The sequence below is a fragment of the Salmo trutta genome, chromosome 34, assembly GCF_901001165.1.
Source record: "Salmo trutta chromosome 34, fSalTru1.1, whole genome shotgun sequence".
Lineage (NCBI taxonomy): Eukaryota > Metazoa > Chordata > Actinopteri > Salmoniformes > Salmonidae > Salmo > Salmo trutta.
This window is the reverse complement of record NC_042990.1, coordinates 30,513,418-30,526,993: the sequence shown is the minus strand read 5'-3', so window position 1 is coordinate 30,526,993 and position 13,576 is coordinate 30,513,418. Positions and strand designations below refer to the sequence as shown.

At 48.1% G+C, this 13,576-nt stretch overlaps 1 protein-coding gene across 4 annotated transcripts in view; it reads left to right on the top strand.

Moving 5' to 3' along the window:
* Window positions 1-13,576, top strand: part of dync1i1a (dynein cytoplasmic 1 intermediate chain 1a) — a 163,026-nt gene that overhangs the window by 85,244 nt on the left and 64,206 nt on the right. For all 4 annotated transcript variants that reach the window (XM_029732591.1, XM_029732589.1, XM_029732590.1 and 1 more), the window contains 4 exons: window positions 9,833-9,925; window positions 11,325-11,490; window positions 11,791-11,890; window positions 12,407-12,532. In XM_029732591.1, the coding sequence (XP_029588451.1) occupies window positions 9,833-9,925; window positions 11,325-11,490; window positions 11,791-11,890; window positions 12,407-12,532 (485 nt within the window). The remainder of the gene's footprint in view (window positions 1-9,832; window positions 9,926-11,324; window positions 11,491-11,790; window positions 11,891-12,406; window positions 12,533-13,576) is intronic.

Sequence of the window (13,576 nt, the reverse complement as noted above, 5' to 3'; positions counted from 1 at the left end):
TTACTAGTCATCATGTTGAGAGGGAGTGGGGTTGGTCATGATAGTCATGTTGAGGGGGTTGGTGGGGTTGGTCATGTTATAGTCATCATGTGAGAGGGAGTGGGGTTGGTCATGTTAGTAGTCATCATGTTGAGATGGAGTGGGGTTGGTCATGTTACTAGTCATGTTGAGAGGGAGTGGGGTTGGTCATGTTGAGAGGGAGTGGGGTTGGTCATGTTACTAGTCATCATGTTGAGATAGAATGATGTTAATCATGTTACTAGTCATGTTGAGAGGGAGTGGGGTTGGTCATGTTACTAGTCATCATGTTGAGATGGAGTGGGGTCGGTCATTTTGTTGAGATGGAGTGGGGTTTGTCATGTTACTAGTCATCATGTTGAGAGGGAGTGGGGTTGGTCATGTTACTAGTCATCATGTTGAGAGGGAGTGGGGTTGGTCATGTTACTAGTCATCATGTTGAGAGGGAGTGGGGTTGGTCATGTTACTAGTCATCATGTTGAGAGGGAGTGGGGTTGGTCATGTACTAGCATCTGTAGAGAGGGATTGGGGTGGTCATTTCTAGTCATGTTGAGAAGGAGTGGGGTGGTCATGTTACTAGTCATCATGTTGAGAGGGAGTGGGGTGGTCATGTTGAGAGGAGTGGGGTCGGTCATGTTACTAGTCATCATGTTGAGAGGGAGTGGGGTTGGTCATGTTACTAGTTATTATGTTGAGAGGGAGTGGGGTTGGTCATGTTGAGAGGGAGTGGGGTTGGTCATGTTACTAGTCATCATGTTGAGAGGGAGTGGGGTTGGTCATGTTGAGAGGGAGTGGGGTCGGTCATGTTACTAGTCATCATGTTGAGAGGGAGTGGGGTTGGTCATGTTGAGAGGGAGTGGGGTCGGTCATGTTACTAGTCATCATGTTGAGAGGGAGTTGGGTTGGTCATGTTACTAGTCATCATGTTGAGAGGGAGTGGGGTTGGTCGTGTTACTAGTCATGTTGAGAGGGAGTGGGGTTGGTCATGTTACTAGTCATCATGTTGAGAGGAGTGGGGTTGGTCATGTTACTAGTCATCATGTGAGAGGGAGTGGGGTTGGTCATGTTACTAGTCATCATGTTGAGAGGGAGTGGGGTTGGTCATGTTACTAGTCATCATGTTGAGAGGGAGAGGAGTGGGGTTCGTTCATGTTGAGAGGGAGTGGGGTTGGTCATGTTACTAGTCATCATGTTGAGAGGGAGTGGGGTGGTCATGTTACTAGTCATCATGTTGAGAGGGAGTGGGGTTGGTCATGTTACTAGTCATCATGTTGAGAGGGAGTGGGGTTGGTCATGTTACTAGTCATCATGTTGAGAGGGAGTGGGGTTGGTCATGTTGAGAGGGAGTGGGGTTGGTCATGTTACTAGTCATCATGTTGAGAGGGAGTGGGGTTGGTCATGTTACTAGTCATCATGTTGAGAGGGAGTGGGGTGGTCATGTTACTAGTCATCATGTTGAGAGGGAGTGGGTTGGGTCATGTTACTAGTCATCATGTTGAGAGGGAGTGGGGTTGGTCATGTTACTAGTCATCATGTTGAGAGGGAGTGGCATTGGTCATGTCACTAGTCATCATGTTGAGAGGGAGTGGGGTCGGTCATGTTACTAGTCATCATGTTGAGAGGGAGTGGGGTTGGTCATGTTACTAGTGGTCATGTTGAGAGGGAGTGGGGTTGGTCATGTTACTAGTCATCATGTTGAGATAGAATGATGTTAATCATGTTACTAGTCATGTTGAGAGGGAGTGGGGTTGGTCATGTTACTAGTCATCATGTTGAGAGGGAGTGGGGTTGGTCATGTTACTAGTCATCATGTTGAGATGGAGTGGGGTTGGTCATGTTACTAGTCATCATGTTGAGAGGGAGTGGGGTTGGTCATGTTACTAGTCATCATGTTGAGAGGGAGTGGGGTTGAGATGGAGTGGGGTTGGTCATGTTACTAGTCATGTTGAGAGGGAGTGGGGTTGGTCATGTTACTAGTCATGTTGAGAGGGAGTGGGGTTGGTCATCTTACTAGTCATCATGTTGAGATGGAGTGGGGTTGGTCATGTTACTAGTCATGTTGAGAGGGAGTGGGGTTGTGTCATGTTACTAGTCATCATGTTGAGAGGGAGTGGGGTTGGTCCATGTTGAGAGGGAGTGGGGTTGGTCATGTTACTAGTCATCATGTTGAGAGGGAGTGGGGTTGGTCATGTTACTAGTCATCATGTTGGGAGGGAGTGGGGTTGGTCATGTTACTAGTCATGTTGAGAGGGAGTGGGGTTGGTCATGTTACTAGTCATGTTGAGAGGGAGTGGGGTTGGTCATGTTACTAGTCATCATGTTGAGAGGGAGTGGGGTTGGTCATGTTGAGAGGGAGTGGGGTTGGTCATGTTACTAGTCATCATGTTGAGAGGGAGTGGGGGTTGGTCATGTTACTAGTCATCATGTTGAGAGGGAGTGGGGTCGGTCATGTTACTATCATGTTGAGAGGGAGTGGGTTGGTCATGTTACTAGTCATCATGTTGAGAGGGAGTGGGGGTTGGTCATGTTACTAGTCATCATGTTGAGAGGGAGTGGGGTTGGTCATGTTACTAGTCATCATGTTGAGAGGGAGTGGGGTTGGTCATGTTACTAGTCATCATGTTGAGAGGGAGTGGCATTGGTCATGTCACTAGTCATCATGTTGAGAGGAAGTGGGGTTGAGATGGAGTGGGGTTGGTCATGTTACTAGTCATCATGTTGAGATGGAGTGGGGTTGGTCATGTTACTAGTCATCATGTTGAGAGGGAGTGGGGTTGGTCATGTTGAGAGGGAGTGGGGTTGGTCATGGTACTAGTCATGTTGAGAGGGAGTGGGTTGGTCATGTTACTAGTCATCATGTTGAGATGGAGTGGGGTTGGTCATGTTACTAGTCATGTGAGAGGGAGTGGGGTTGGTCATGTTACTAGTCATCATGTTGAGAGGGAGGTGGGGTTGGTCATGTTGAGAGGGAGTGGGGTTGGTCATGTTACTAGTCATGTTGAGAGGGAGTGGGGTTGGTCATGTTACTAGTCATCATGTTGAGAGCGAATGGGGTTGGTCATGTTACTAGTCATCATGTTGAGAGGGGAGTGGGGTTGGTCATGTTACTAGTCATCATGTTGAGAGGGAGTGGGGTTGGTCATGTTACTAGTCATCATGTTGAGAGGGAGTGGGGTTGGTCATGTTACTAGTCATCATGTTGAGAGGGAGTGGGGTTGGTCATGTTGAGAGGGAGTGGGGTTGGTCATGTTACTAGTCATCATGTTGAGAGGGAGTGGGGGTTGGTCATGATACTAGTCATGTTGAGAGGGAGTGGGGTTGGTCATGATACTAGTCATGTTGAGAGGGGGTGGGGTTGGTCATGTTACTAGTCATCATGTTGAGAGGGAGTGGGGTTGGTCATGTTACTAGTCATCATGTTGAGATGGAGTGGGTTTGGTCATGTTACTAGTCATGTTGAGAGGGAGTGGGGTTGGTCATGTTGAGAGGGAGTGGGGTCGGTCATGTTACTAGTCATGTTGAGAGGGAGTGGGGTTGGTCATGTTGAGAGGGAGTGGGGTCGGTCATGTTACTAGTCATCATGTGAGAGGGAGTGGGGTTGGTCATGTTACTAGTCATCATGTTGAGAGGAAGTGGGGTTGGTCATGTTACTGGTCATGTTGAGAGGGAGTGGGGTTGGTCATGTTACTAGTCATCATGTTGAGAGGGAGTGGGGTTGGTCATGTTACTAGTCATCATGTTGAGAGGGAGTGGGGTTGGTCATGTTACTAGTCATCATGTTGAGAGGGAGTGGGGTTGGTCATGTTACTAGTCATCATGTTGAGAGGGAGTGGGGTTGGTCATGTTACTAGTCATCATGTTGAGAGGGAGTGGGGTTGGTCATGTTACTATTCATCATGTTGAGAGGGAGTGGGGTTGGTCATGTTACTAGTCATCATGTTGAGATGGAGTGGGGTCGGTCATGTTACTAGTCATGTTGAGATGGAGTGGGTTGGTCATGTTACTAGTCATGTTGAGAGGGAGTGGGGTCGGTCATGTTACTAGTCATCATGTTGAGAGGGAGTGGGGTTGGTCATGTTACTAGTCATCATGTTGAGAGGGAGTGGGGTTGGTCATGTTACTAGTCATCATGTTGAGAGGAGTGGGGTTGGTCATGTTACTAGTCATCATGTTGAGAGGGAGTGGGGTCGGTCATGTTGAGAGGGAGTGGGGTTGGTCATGTTACTAGTCATCATGTTGAGATGGAGTGGGGTCGGTCATGTTGAGAGGGAGTGGGGTTGGTCATGTTACTAGTCATCATGTTGAGAGGGAGTGGGGTCGGTCATGTTGAGAGGGAGGGGGGGTTGGTCATGTTACTAGTCATCATGTTGAGAGGGAGTGGGGGTCGGTCATGTTGAGAGGGAGTGGGGTCGGTCATGTTACTTGTCATCATGTTGAGAGGGAGTGGGGTTGGTCATGTTACTAGTCATGTTGAGAGGGAGTGGGTTGGTCATGTTACTAGTCATCATGTTGAGAGGGAGTGGGGTTGGTCATGTTGAGAGGAGGTGGGGTCGGTCATGTTACTAGTCATCATGTTGAGATGGAGTGGGGTTGGTCATGTTACTAGTCATCATGTTGAGATGGAGTGGGGTTGGTCATGTTACTAGTCATCATGTTGAGAGGGAGTGGGGTTGGTCATGTTACTAGTCATCATGTTGAGAGGGAGTGGGGTTGGTCGTGTTACTAGTCATCATGTTGAGACAGAATGGGGTTGGTCATGTTACTAGTCATCATGTTGAGATGGAGTGGGGTTGGTCATGTTACTAGTCATCATGTTGAGAGGGAGTGGTGTTGGTCATGTTGAGATGGAGTGGGGTCGGTCATGTTACTAGTCATCATGTTGAGAGGGAGTGGGGTCGGTCATGTTACTAGTCATGTTGAGATGGAGTGGGTTGGTCATGTTACTAGTCATCATGTTGAGAGGGAGTGGAGTTGGTCATGTTGAGAGGGAGTGGGGTCGGTCATGTTACTAGTCATCATGTTGAGATGGAGTGGGGTTGGTCATGTTACTAGTCATCATGTTGAGATGGAGTGGGGTTGGTCATGTTACTAGTCATCATGTTGAGAGGGAGTGGGGTTGGTCATGTTACTAGTCATCATGTTGAGAGGGAGTGGGGTTGGTCATGTTACTAGTCATCATGTTGAGAGGGAGTGGGGTTGGTCATGTTACTAGTCATCATGTTGAGAGGGAGTGGGGTTGGTCATGTTACTAGTCATCATGTTGAGACAGAATGGGGTTGGTCATGTTACTAGTCATCATGTTGAGATGGAGTGGGGTTGGTCATGTTACTAGTCATCATGTTGAGATGGAGTGGGGTTGGTCATGTTACTAGTCATCATGTTGAGAGGGAGTGGGGTTGGTCATGTTACTAGTCATCATGTTGAGATGGAGTGGGGTTGGTCATGTTACTAGTCATCATGTTGAGAGGGAGTGGGGTTGGTCATGTTACTAGTCATCATGTTGAGAGGGATTGGGGTTGAGATGGAGTGGGGTTGGTCATGTTACTAGTCATGTTGAGAGGGAGTGGGGTTGGTCATGTTACTAGTCATGTGGAGAGGGAGTGGGGTTGGTCATCTTACTAGTCATCATGTTGAGATGGAGTGGGGTTGGTCATGTTACTAGTCATGTTGAGAGGGAGTGGGGTTGGTCATGTTACTAGTCATCATGTTGAGAGGGAGTGGGGTTGGTCATGTTGAGAGGGAGTGGGGTTGGTCATGTTACTAGTCATCATGTTGAGAGGGAGTGGGGTTGGTCATGTTACTAGTCATCATGTTGGGAGGGAGTGGGGTTGGTCATGTTACTAGTCATGTTGAGAGGGAGTGGGGTTGGTCATGTTACTAGTCATGTTGAGAGGGAGTGGGGTTGGTCATGTTACTAGTCATCATGTTGAGAGGGAGAGGGGTTGGTCATGTTGAGAGGGAGTGGGGTTGGTCATGTTACTAGTCATCATGTTGAGAGGGAGTGGGGTTGGTCATGTTACTAGTCATCATGTTGAGAGGGAGTGGGGTCGGTCATGTTACTAGTCATGTTGAGAGGGAGTGGGGTTGGTCATGTTACTAGTCATCATGTTGAGAGGGAGTGGGGTTGGTCATGTTACTAGTCATCATGTTGAGAGGGAGTGGGGTTGGTCATGTTACTAGTCATCATGTTGAGAGGGAGTGGGGTTGGTCATGTTACTAGTCATCATGTTGAGAGGGAGTGGCATTGGTCATGTCACTAGTCATCATGTTGAGAGGAAGTGGGGTCGGTCATGTTACTAGTCATCATGTTGAGAGGGAGTGGGGTTGGTCATGTTACTAGTGGTCATGTTGAGAGGGAGTGGGGTTGGTCATGTTACTAGTCATCATGTTGAGATAGAATGATGTTAATCATGTTACTAGTCATGTTGAGAGGGAGTGGGGTTGGTCATGTTACTAGTCATCATGTTGAGAGGGAGTGGGGTTGGTCATGTTACTAGTCATCGTGTTGAGATGGAGTGGGGTTGGTCATGTTACTAGTCATCATGTTGAGAGGGAGTGGGGTTGGTCATGTTACTAGTCATCATGTTGAGAGGGAGTGGGGTTGAGATGGAGTGGGGTTGGTCATGTTACTAGTCATCATGTTGAGATGGAGTGGGGTTGGTCATGTTACTAGTCATCATGTTGAGGTTGGGAGTGTTGAGGTTGGGAGTGGGGTTGGTCATGTTGAGAGGGAGTGGGGTTGGTCATGTTACTAGTCATGTTGAGAGGGAGTGGGGTTGGTCATGTTACTAGTCATGTTGAGAGGGAGTGGGGTTGGTCATGTTACTAGTCATCATGTTGAGATGGAGTGGGGTTGGTCATGTTACTAGTCATGTTGAGAGGGAGTGGGGTTGGTCATGTTACTAGTCATCATGTTGAGAGGGAGTGGGGTTGGTCATGTTGAGAGGGAGTGGGGTTGGTCATGTTACTAGTCATGTTGAGAGGGAGTGGGGTTGGTCATGTTACTAGTCATCATGTTGAGAGCGAATGGGGTTGGTCATGTTACTAGTCATCATGTTGAGAGGGAGTGGGGTTGGTCATGTTACTAGTCATCATGTTGAGAGGGAGTGGGGTTGGTCATGTTACTAGTCATCATGTTGAGAGGGAGTGGGGTTGGTCATGTTACTAGTCATCATGTTGAGAGGGAGTGGGGTTGGTCATGTTGAGAGGGAGTGGGGTTGGTCATGTTACTAGTCATCATGTTGAGAGGGAGTGGGGTTGGTCATGATACTAGTCATGTTGAGAGGGAGTGGGGTTGGTCATGATACTAGTCATGTTGAGAGGGGGTGGGGTTGGTCATGTTACTAGTCATCATGTTGAGAGGGAGTGGGGTTGGTCATGTTACTAGTCATCATGTTGAGATGGAGTGGGGTTGGTCATGTTACTAGTCATGTTGAGAGGGAGTGGGGTTGGTCATGTTGAGAGGGAGTGGGGTCGGTCATGTTACTAGTCATGTTGAGAGGGAGTGGGGTTGGTCATGTTGAGAGGGAGTGGGGTCGGTCATGTTACTAGTCATCATGTTGAGAGGGAGTGGGGTTGGTCATGTTACTAGTCATCATGTTGAGAGGAAGTGGGGTTGGTCATGTTACTGGTCATGTTGAGAGGGAGTGGGGTTGGTCATGTTACTAGTCATCATGTTGAGAGGGAGTGGGGTTGGTCATGTTACTAGTCATCATGTTGAGAGGGAGTGGGGTTGGTCATGTTACTATTCATCATGTTGAGAGGGAGTGGGGTTGGTCATGTTACTAGTCATCATGTTGAGAGGGAGTGGGGTTGGTCATGTTACTAGTCATCATGTTGAGAGGGAGTGGGGTTGGTCATGTTACTATTCATCATGTTGAGAGGGAGTGGGGTTGGTCATGTTACTAGTCATCATGTTGAGATGGAGTGGGGTCGGTCATGTTACTAGTCATGTTGAGATGGAGTGGGTTGGTCATGTTACTAGTCATGTTGAGAGGGAGTGGGGTCGGTCATGTTACTAGTCATCATGTTGAGAGGGAGTGGGGTTGGTCATGTTACTAGTCATCATGTTGAGAGGGAGTGGGGTTGGTCATGTTACTAGTCATCATGTTGAGAGGAGTGGGGTTGGTCATGTTACTAGTCATCATGTTGAGAGGGAGTGGGGTCGGTCATGTTGAGAGGGAGTGGGGTTGGTCATGTTACTAATCATCATGTTGAGATGGAGTGGGGTCGGTCATGTTGAGAGGGAGTGGGGTTGGTCATGTTACTAGTCATCATGTTGAGAGGGAGTGGGGTCGGTCATGTTGAGAGGGAGTGGGGTTAGTCATGTTACTAGTCATCATGTTGAGAGGGAGTGGGGTCGGTCATGTTGAGAGGGAGTGGGGTCGGTCATGTTACTTGTCATCATGTTGAGAGGGAGTGGGGTTGGTCATGTTACTAGTCATGTTGAGAGGGAGTGGGTTGGTCATGTTACTAGTCATCATGTTGAGAGGGAGTGGGGTTGGTCATGTTGAGAGGGAGTGGGGTCGGTCATGTTACTAGTCATCATGTTGAGATGGAGTGGGGTTGGTCATGTTACTAGTCATCATGTTGAGATGGAGTGGGGTTGGTCATGTTACTAGTCATCATGTTGAGAGGGAGTGGGGTTGGTCATGTTACTAGTCATCATGTTGAGAGGGAGTGGGGTTGGTCGTGTTACTAGTCATCATGTTGAGACAGAATGGGGTTGGTCATGTTACTAGTCATCATGTTGAGATGGAGTGGGGTTGGTCATGTTACTAGTCATCATGTTGAGAGGGAGTGGTGTTGGTCATGTTGAGATGGAGTGGGGTCGGTCATGTTACTAGTCATCATGTTGAGAGGGAGTGGGGTCGGTCATGTTACTAGTCATGTTGAGATGGAGTGGGTTGGTCATGTTACTAGTCATCATGTTGAGAGGGAGTGGGGTTGGTCATGTTGAGAGGGAGTGGGGTCGGTCATGTTACTAGTCATCATGTTGAGATGGAGTGGGGTTGGTCATGTTACTAGTCATCATGTTGAGATGGAGTGGGGTTGGTCATGTTACTAGTCATCATGTTGAGAGGGAGTGGGGTTGGTCATGTTACTAGTCATCATGTTGAGAGGGAGTGGGGTTGGTCATGTTACTAGTCATCATGTTGAGAGGGAGTGGGGTTGGTCATGTTACTAGTCATCATGTTGAGAGGGAGTGGGGTTGGTCATGTTACTAGTCATCATGTTGAGACAGAATGGGGTTGGTCATGTTACTAGTCATCATGTTGAGACAGAATGGGGTTGGTCATGTTACTAGTCATCATGTTGAGATGGAGTGGGGTTGGTCATGTTACTAGTCATCATGTTGAGAGGGAGTGGGGTTGGTCATGTTGAGATGGAATGGGGTCGGTCATGTTACTAGTCATCATGTTGAGATGGAGTGGGGTTGGTCATGTTACTAGTCATCATGTTGAGAGGGAGTGGGGTTGGTCATGTTACTAGTCATCAACGTAATTGACCTGTACTGTAGTAGTATACAAATTCTGCAACCGGTTTGGTGTGTTGGGAGGGTGGAGGTGTAGAGGAGGGGGGGTTGTAGTTTGGGTTGCTTGGAACAGTTGCTGATTAACATGACATGGCTTTGACTCTCCCCCTGTATCTCCCAATGCTCTCTCCTTTTCTCTCTCTCTCTCTCTTTATCTCTCTCTCCCTCTCTACCCCATCACTGTCTCCTCTCTTGCTATCTCCCACCGCTCTCTATCTCCCTCTCTCTCTTCCCCCTCCTACACCCTCTCTTTTTTTCTGTCTCTCTCTCTCTTTGCAGAGGAGGAAGAGGAGGATGAAGAGATCACAGAGCTGAAGCCTGGTCCAGATTCTGACCAGCATGAGGAGGAGGACAGCATGGAGACGAAAGAGGGTAAGAAGAGGGGGATTGGGTGTAATTAAATCATTTACAGTGAAGACGTGGAAAGATGAAGGAATGCTGAAGGCAATCCTAGTTTAAGCTGAAGGGAATGCTTGCATCCTAAATGGCACCCTATTTCCTACATAGTGCATGGCTTTTGACCAGAGACCAATGGACCCTGGTCAACAATAGTGAACTATAAAGGTAATAGGGTGTAATTTGGGAGACGGCCTCAGCCCAGCACTAGCCTTTTCATCTCCCACATCTCCAGTCAAACTGTCACTAAACAAAGCCGTTGAAGCGTGAGTGAGCGGTCACTCGCGTGTGACACCCACTGGCGTATCGGATGCCAATCTCTGTGGCCGAGGTCCAGCTTATCGGCCCGTGGCACTGAGGGTCAGACCTGATTAAAAACTTGTCACTTGACCCCTCTGTCGGACTTCAAAGACAACGGAGGAGACGGAGAGGGGGACGGAGAGGGGGACGGAGAGGGGTGCGGAGAGGGGGACGGAGAGGGGTGCGGAGAGGGCATTCTTTGTGAGGCAAGGCTGGTGCAAGGAGTAAATAACTTCACTAAAGGAGGGTAGAATGCGTCTTTGTTGAGGCCAGGGGCTGGCCCTGTTTAAACACACAGAGATATAGGTACACTCACACCCTTACACACGCCCAGGGTTCCAGTGTACCCTGACTTTGATCACCCCTTTGTCGTCCTGATGAGTTGTCAGAAACAGAACACAGAGAATCAAGTGGTCTGAGATCAAAGAGTCAGCCCTGTAATGGGGACTGCATAGGGATAGACAAAATGACATCATGCAGAGGGACATCACAACCAGCATCTCACTGGGCCCGCCGTTATTACAGGGGAGGAGGGGAAGAGGAGGAGGGGAGGAGGAGGACCTCAGAGGACTTTGTTTATTCTTATTTACCAAGTAAATTATTTTGCAGCTGGTAGTTTACTACTATGATGTATGAGGTAGTTTGTTGTATCGAAGACTTTACTCTCTCCTTGATGCAAGTGACTTCAGTGATTTGGTGCAATGATCTAGAACTATTGTAATTGTTAAAAAATGTAGTGTATCGACAGAATATATTTGCAACCAGACCGTTGTCTTTGTGTGTGTGGAGTTTGAATCATGTTTATTTGGGTATACACTCACTGTAGTGTATTTAGTGCCAGTTCAGGGTAGTAGTTTGGGAATGGGTGGGTGTTTGGCATGACAAGTGTATAGTTATATTTCTAAGAGTGTGAGTGTTGTGTGTTTATTTATTTGTGACTCAGGCTACCACAGATGGCTGTGTATGGGTTGTGTGTGTCTCTGCATATTGTTGTTTACCTATTTTGACCTCTTCCTGTGTGTGTGTGTGTGTGTGTGTGTACTCGTGCGTACTTGTATGTCTGTGTGTGTGTCAGGCTACCCCTGCACGGAGCTGACAGAGGAAGAGAAGCAGCAGATCCTGAAATCAGAGGAGTTCCTCAGTTTCTTTGACTGCAGCATCAGGGTGATGGAGAGAGCCCTGGCCCAGGAATCAGACATCTTCTTCGACTACAGCGGACAAGACCTGGATGACAAGGAGGGGTAAGAATGTGCGTGTGTGTTTCAGGTGAAGGGTATTTGGTGAGTGTGTGTGCGTGCGTGCATGTGTGTGTCTATCTGTTGTGAGGTCTGTAGAAGGAACATGGTGTGTGTATGCATGCCTATGGGGCTGATAATGGCCTCATGGAGTAATGCCTTTGGTGTCAATCAGGACGTGACTCCTCATTGTTCTTCAAACACATGCCCTCCGCATGATGTCATCATCCTCTCAGAACCCCATTTGACCTAAATTTACAATGACATCACCCAGTGACCTCTGACCCCTGTTTCTATTGGCCACAGGGACTTACAAGGTGGGTCCAGTCTGTCCCTCAGTAGGTTGTTCTATGACGATCACTGGTCCAAACATCGAGTCATCACCTGTCTGGACTGGTCCCCTCAGGTAAGGACTGCTTTGGGGTGAAGTTTCCCCTATGTACAGTTCTAGGATCAACTTCCCCTCCCCAATCCTAACCTTATCAATAGTGGGGAAAATGCTAAACTGACCCAAGAACAGCATTTAGGTGTAACTTCACCCTACACCGCAAGTACCCGTGTGTGTGTTTTGGACAGAGGGTGCATGTGTCTGTGTGTGTCATCACTGACTCGACAATCGTTGTATTTTAACTTCTTCTCCATCCTCTTTCTCCTCTCCATCCTCTTCCTCCTCTCCACCCTCTTCCTCCTCTCCACCCTCTTCCTCCTCTCCATCCTCTTCCTCCTCTCCATCCTCTTCCTCCTCTCCATCCTCTTCCTCCTCTCCATCCTCCTCCTCCTCTCCATCCTCTTCCTCCTCTCCACCCTCTTCCTCCTCCCCTGATCCTCCTTTAATTTTCCGTCTTTCCTTCCGCTCCTCTATCTCTCCATTTTATTTGATCTTGTCCCCTCTCTTTTTCCTCCCCTTCCTCTTCCTCCCCAGTACTCAGAGCTGTTGGTGGCATCCTACAACAACAATGAGGATGCTCCTCATGAGCCTGACGGTGTAGCTCTGGTCTGGAACATGAAGTTTAACAAGAACACACCTGAGTATGTCTTCCACTGCCAGGTAAAATCAGTCCCAGGTACAGGTCTATAAATCTGTTGGGTACAGGGCCTGGATTCACAAAGTGTCTGATCTAGGTTGATATGACCTAGAACTGTTCCCCACGGGATACAGATACTGGATTCGTGTGATGTATATGTCTATATATTTAACAACAGTCTGATTTAGAATTGTGTTTTGGGTCTCAACAGAGCCAAAATAAAAACGTTTTCACAGCACTTTTTCTTTGAATGTATCCTGCCAATATCTGACAAAAGGTTTAAATATTTCCCTCCAGTTGATTCATGTTTTAACTGGCAGCCTGATACAACTGCATGTGGGTAGAGCTACTGCCATCTGTGTCCCAAATGGTACCCTATTCCCTAAATAGTGCACTACATTTGACCAGGGCTCCCATAGTGCTCTGGCCAAAAGTAGAGCACTATGAAGGGAATAGGGTTCCATTTGGGATGCTGGCCTAAGACTAGGAGGACGCACCACTCCACCGCTGCAACGATGACAACGACACCAGAGATACAAAATATGTAGTGAAGTGATATTTAATGAAAGCAGGGAGTTCTTCAGGGGTTCCTGGGCTTCGGCCTACTTGGGCAGAACATGATATTACGGAACATGTTCGCTCACTGGTGACTAAAATGACTCTGAGGTTTTGGTACAGAAAATACCTTCGGGTTGGTCCTGATGCTAATTATTATAGACTCCAGGGCGAGTTTGGAGGTGCGTGTGCGTGTGCGCGTGTTTGAGGGAGGGATGGGGAGGTAACTGAGGGCCGGGGAGGAAAGTTAGAGGGCCTCCCCACTCCCAAGAGAGAGAGGGGGATTACAGAGACATCTCCATAATAAAAAGATGTGGCCTACCACTTCCTAATCCAGCAGGCCACATGTGTTCAACCACCCACGTGGATCCTCCAGTCGCATGTGCTGCTTGACTCTGTTTCCTACGCCCAGAGTCTACCTCATATACACACACGCACACTGAGTTATAGACTCACACACTATCACAGGCTCACACACAGAATCACACAGAATCACAGACACATGGACAGCC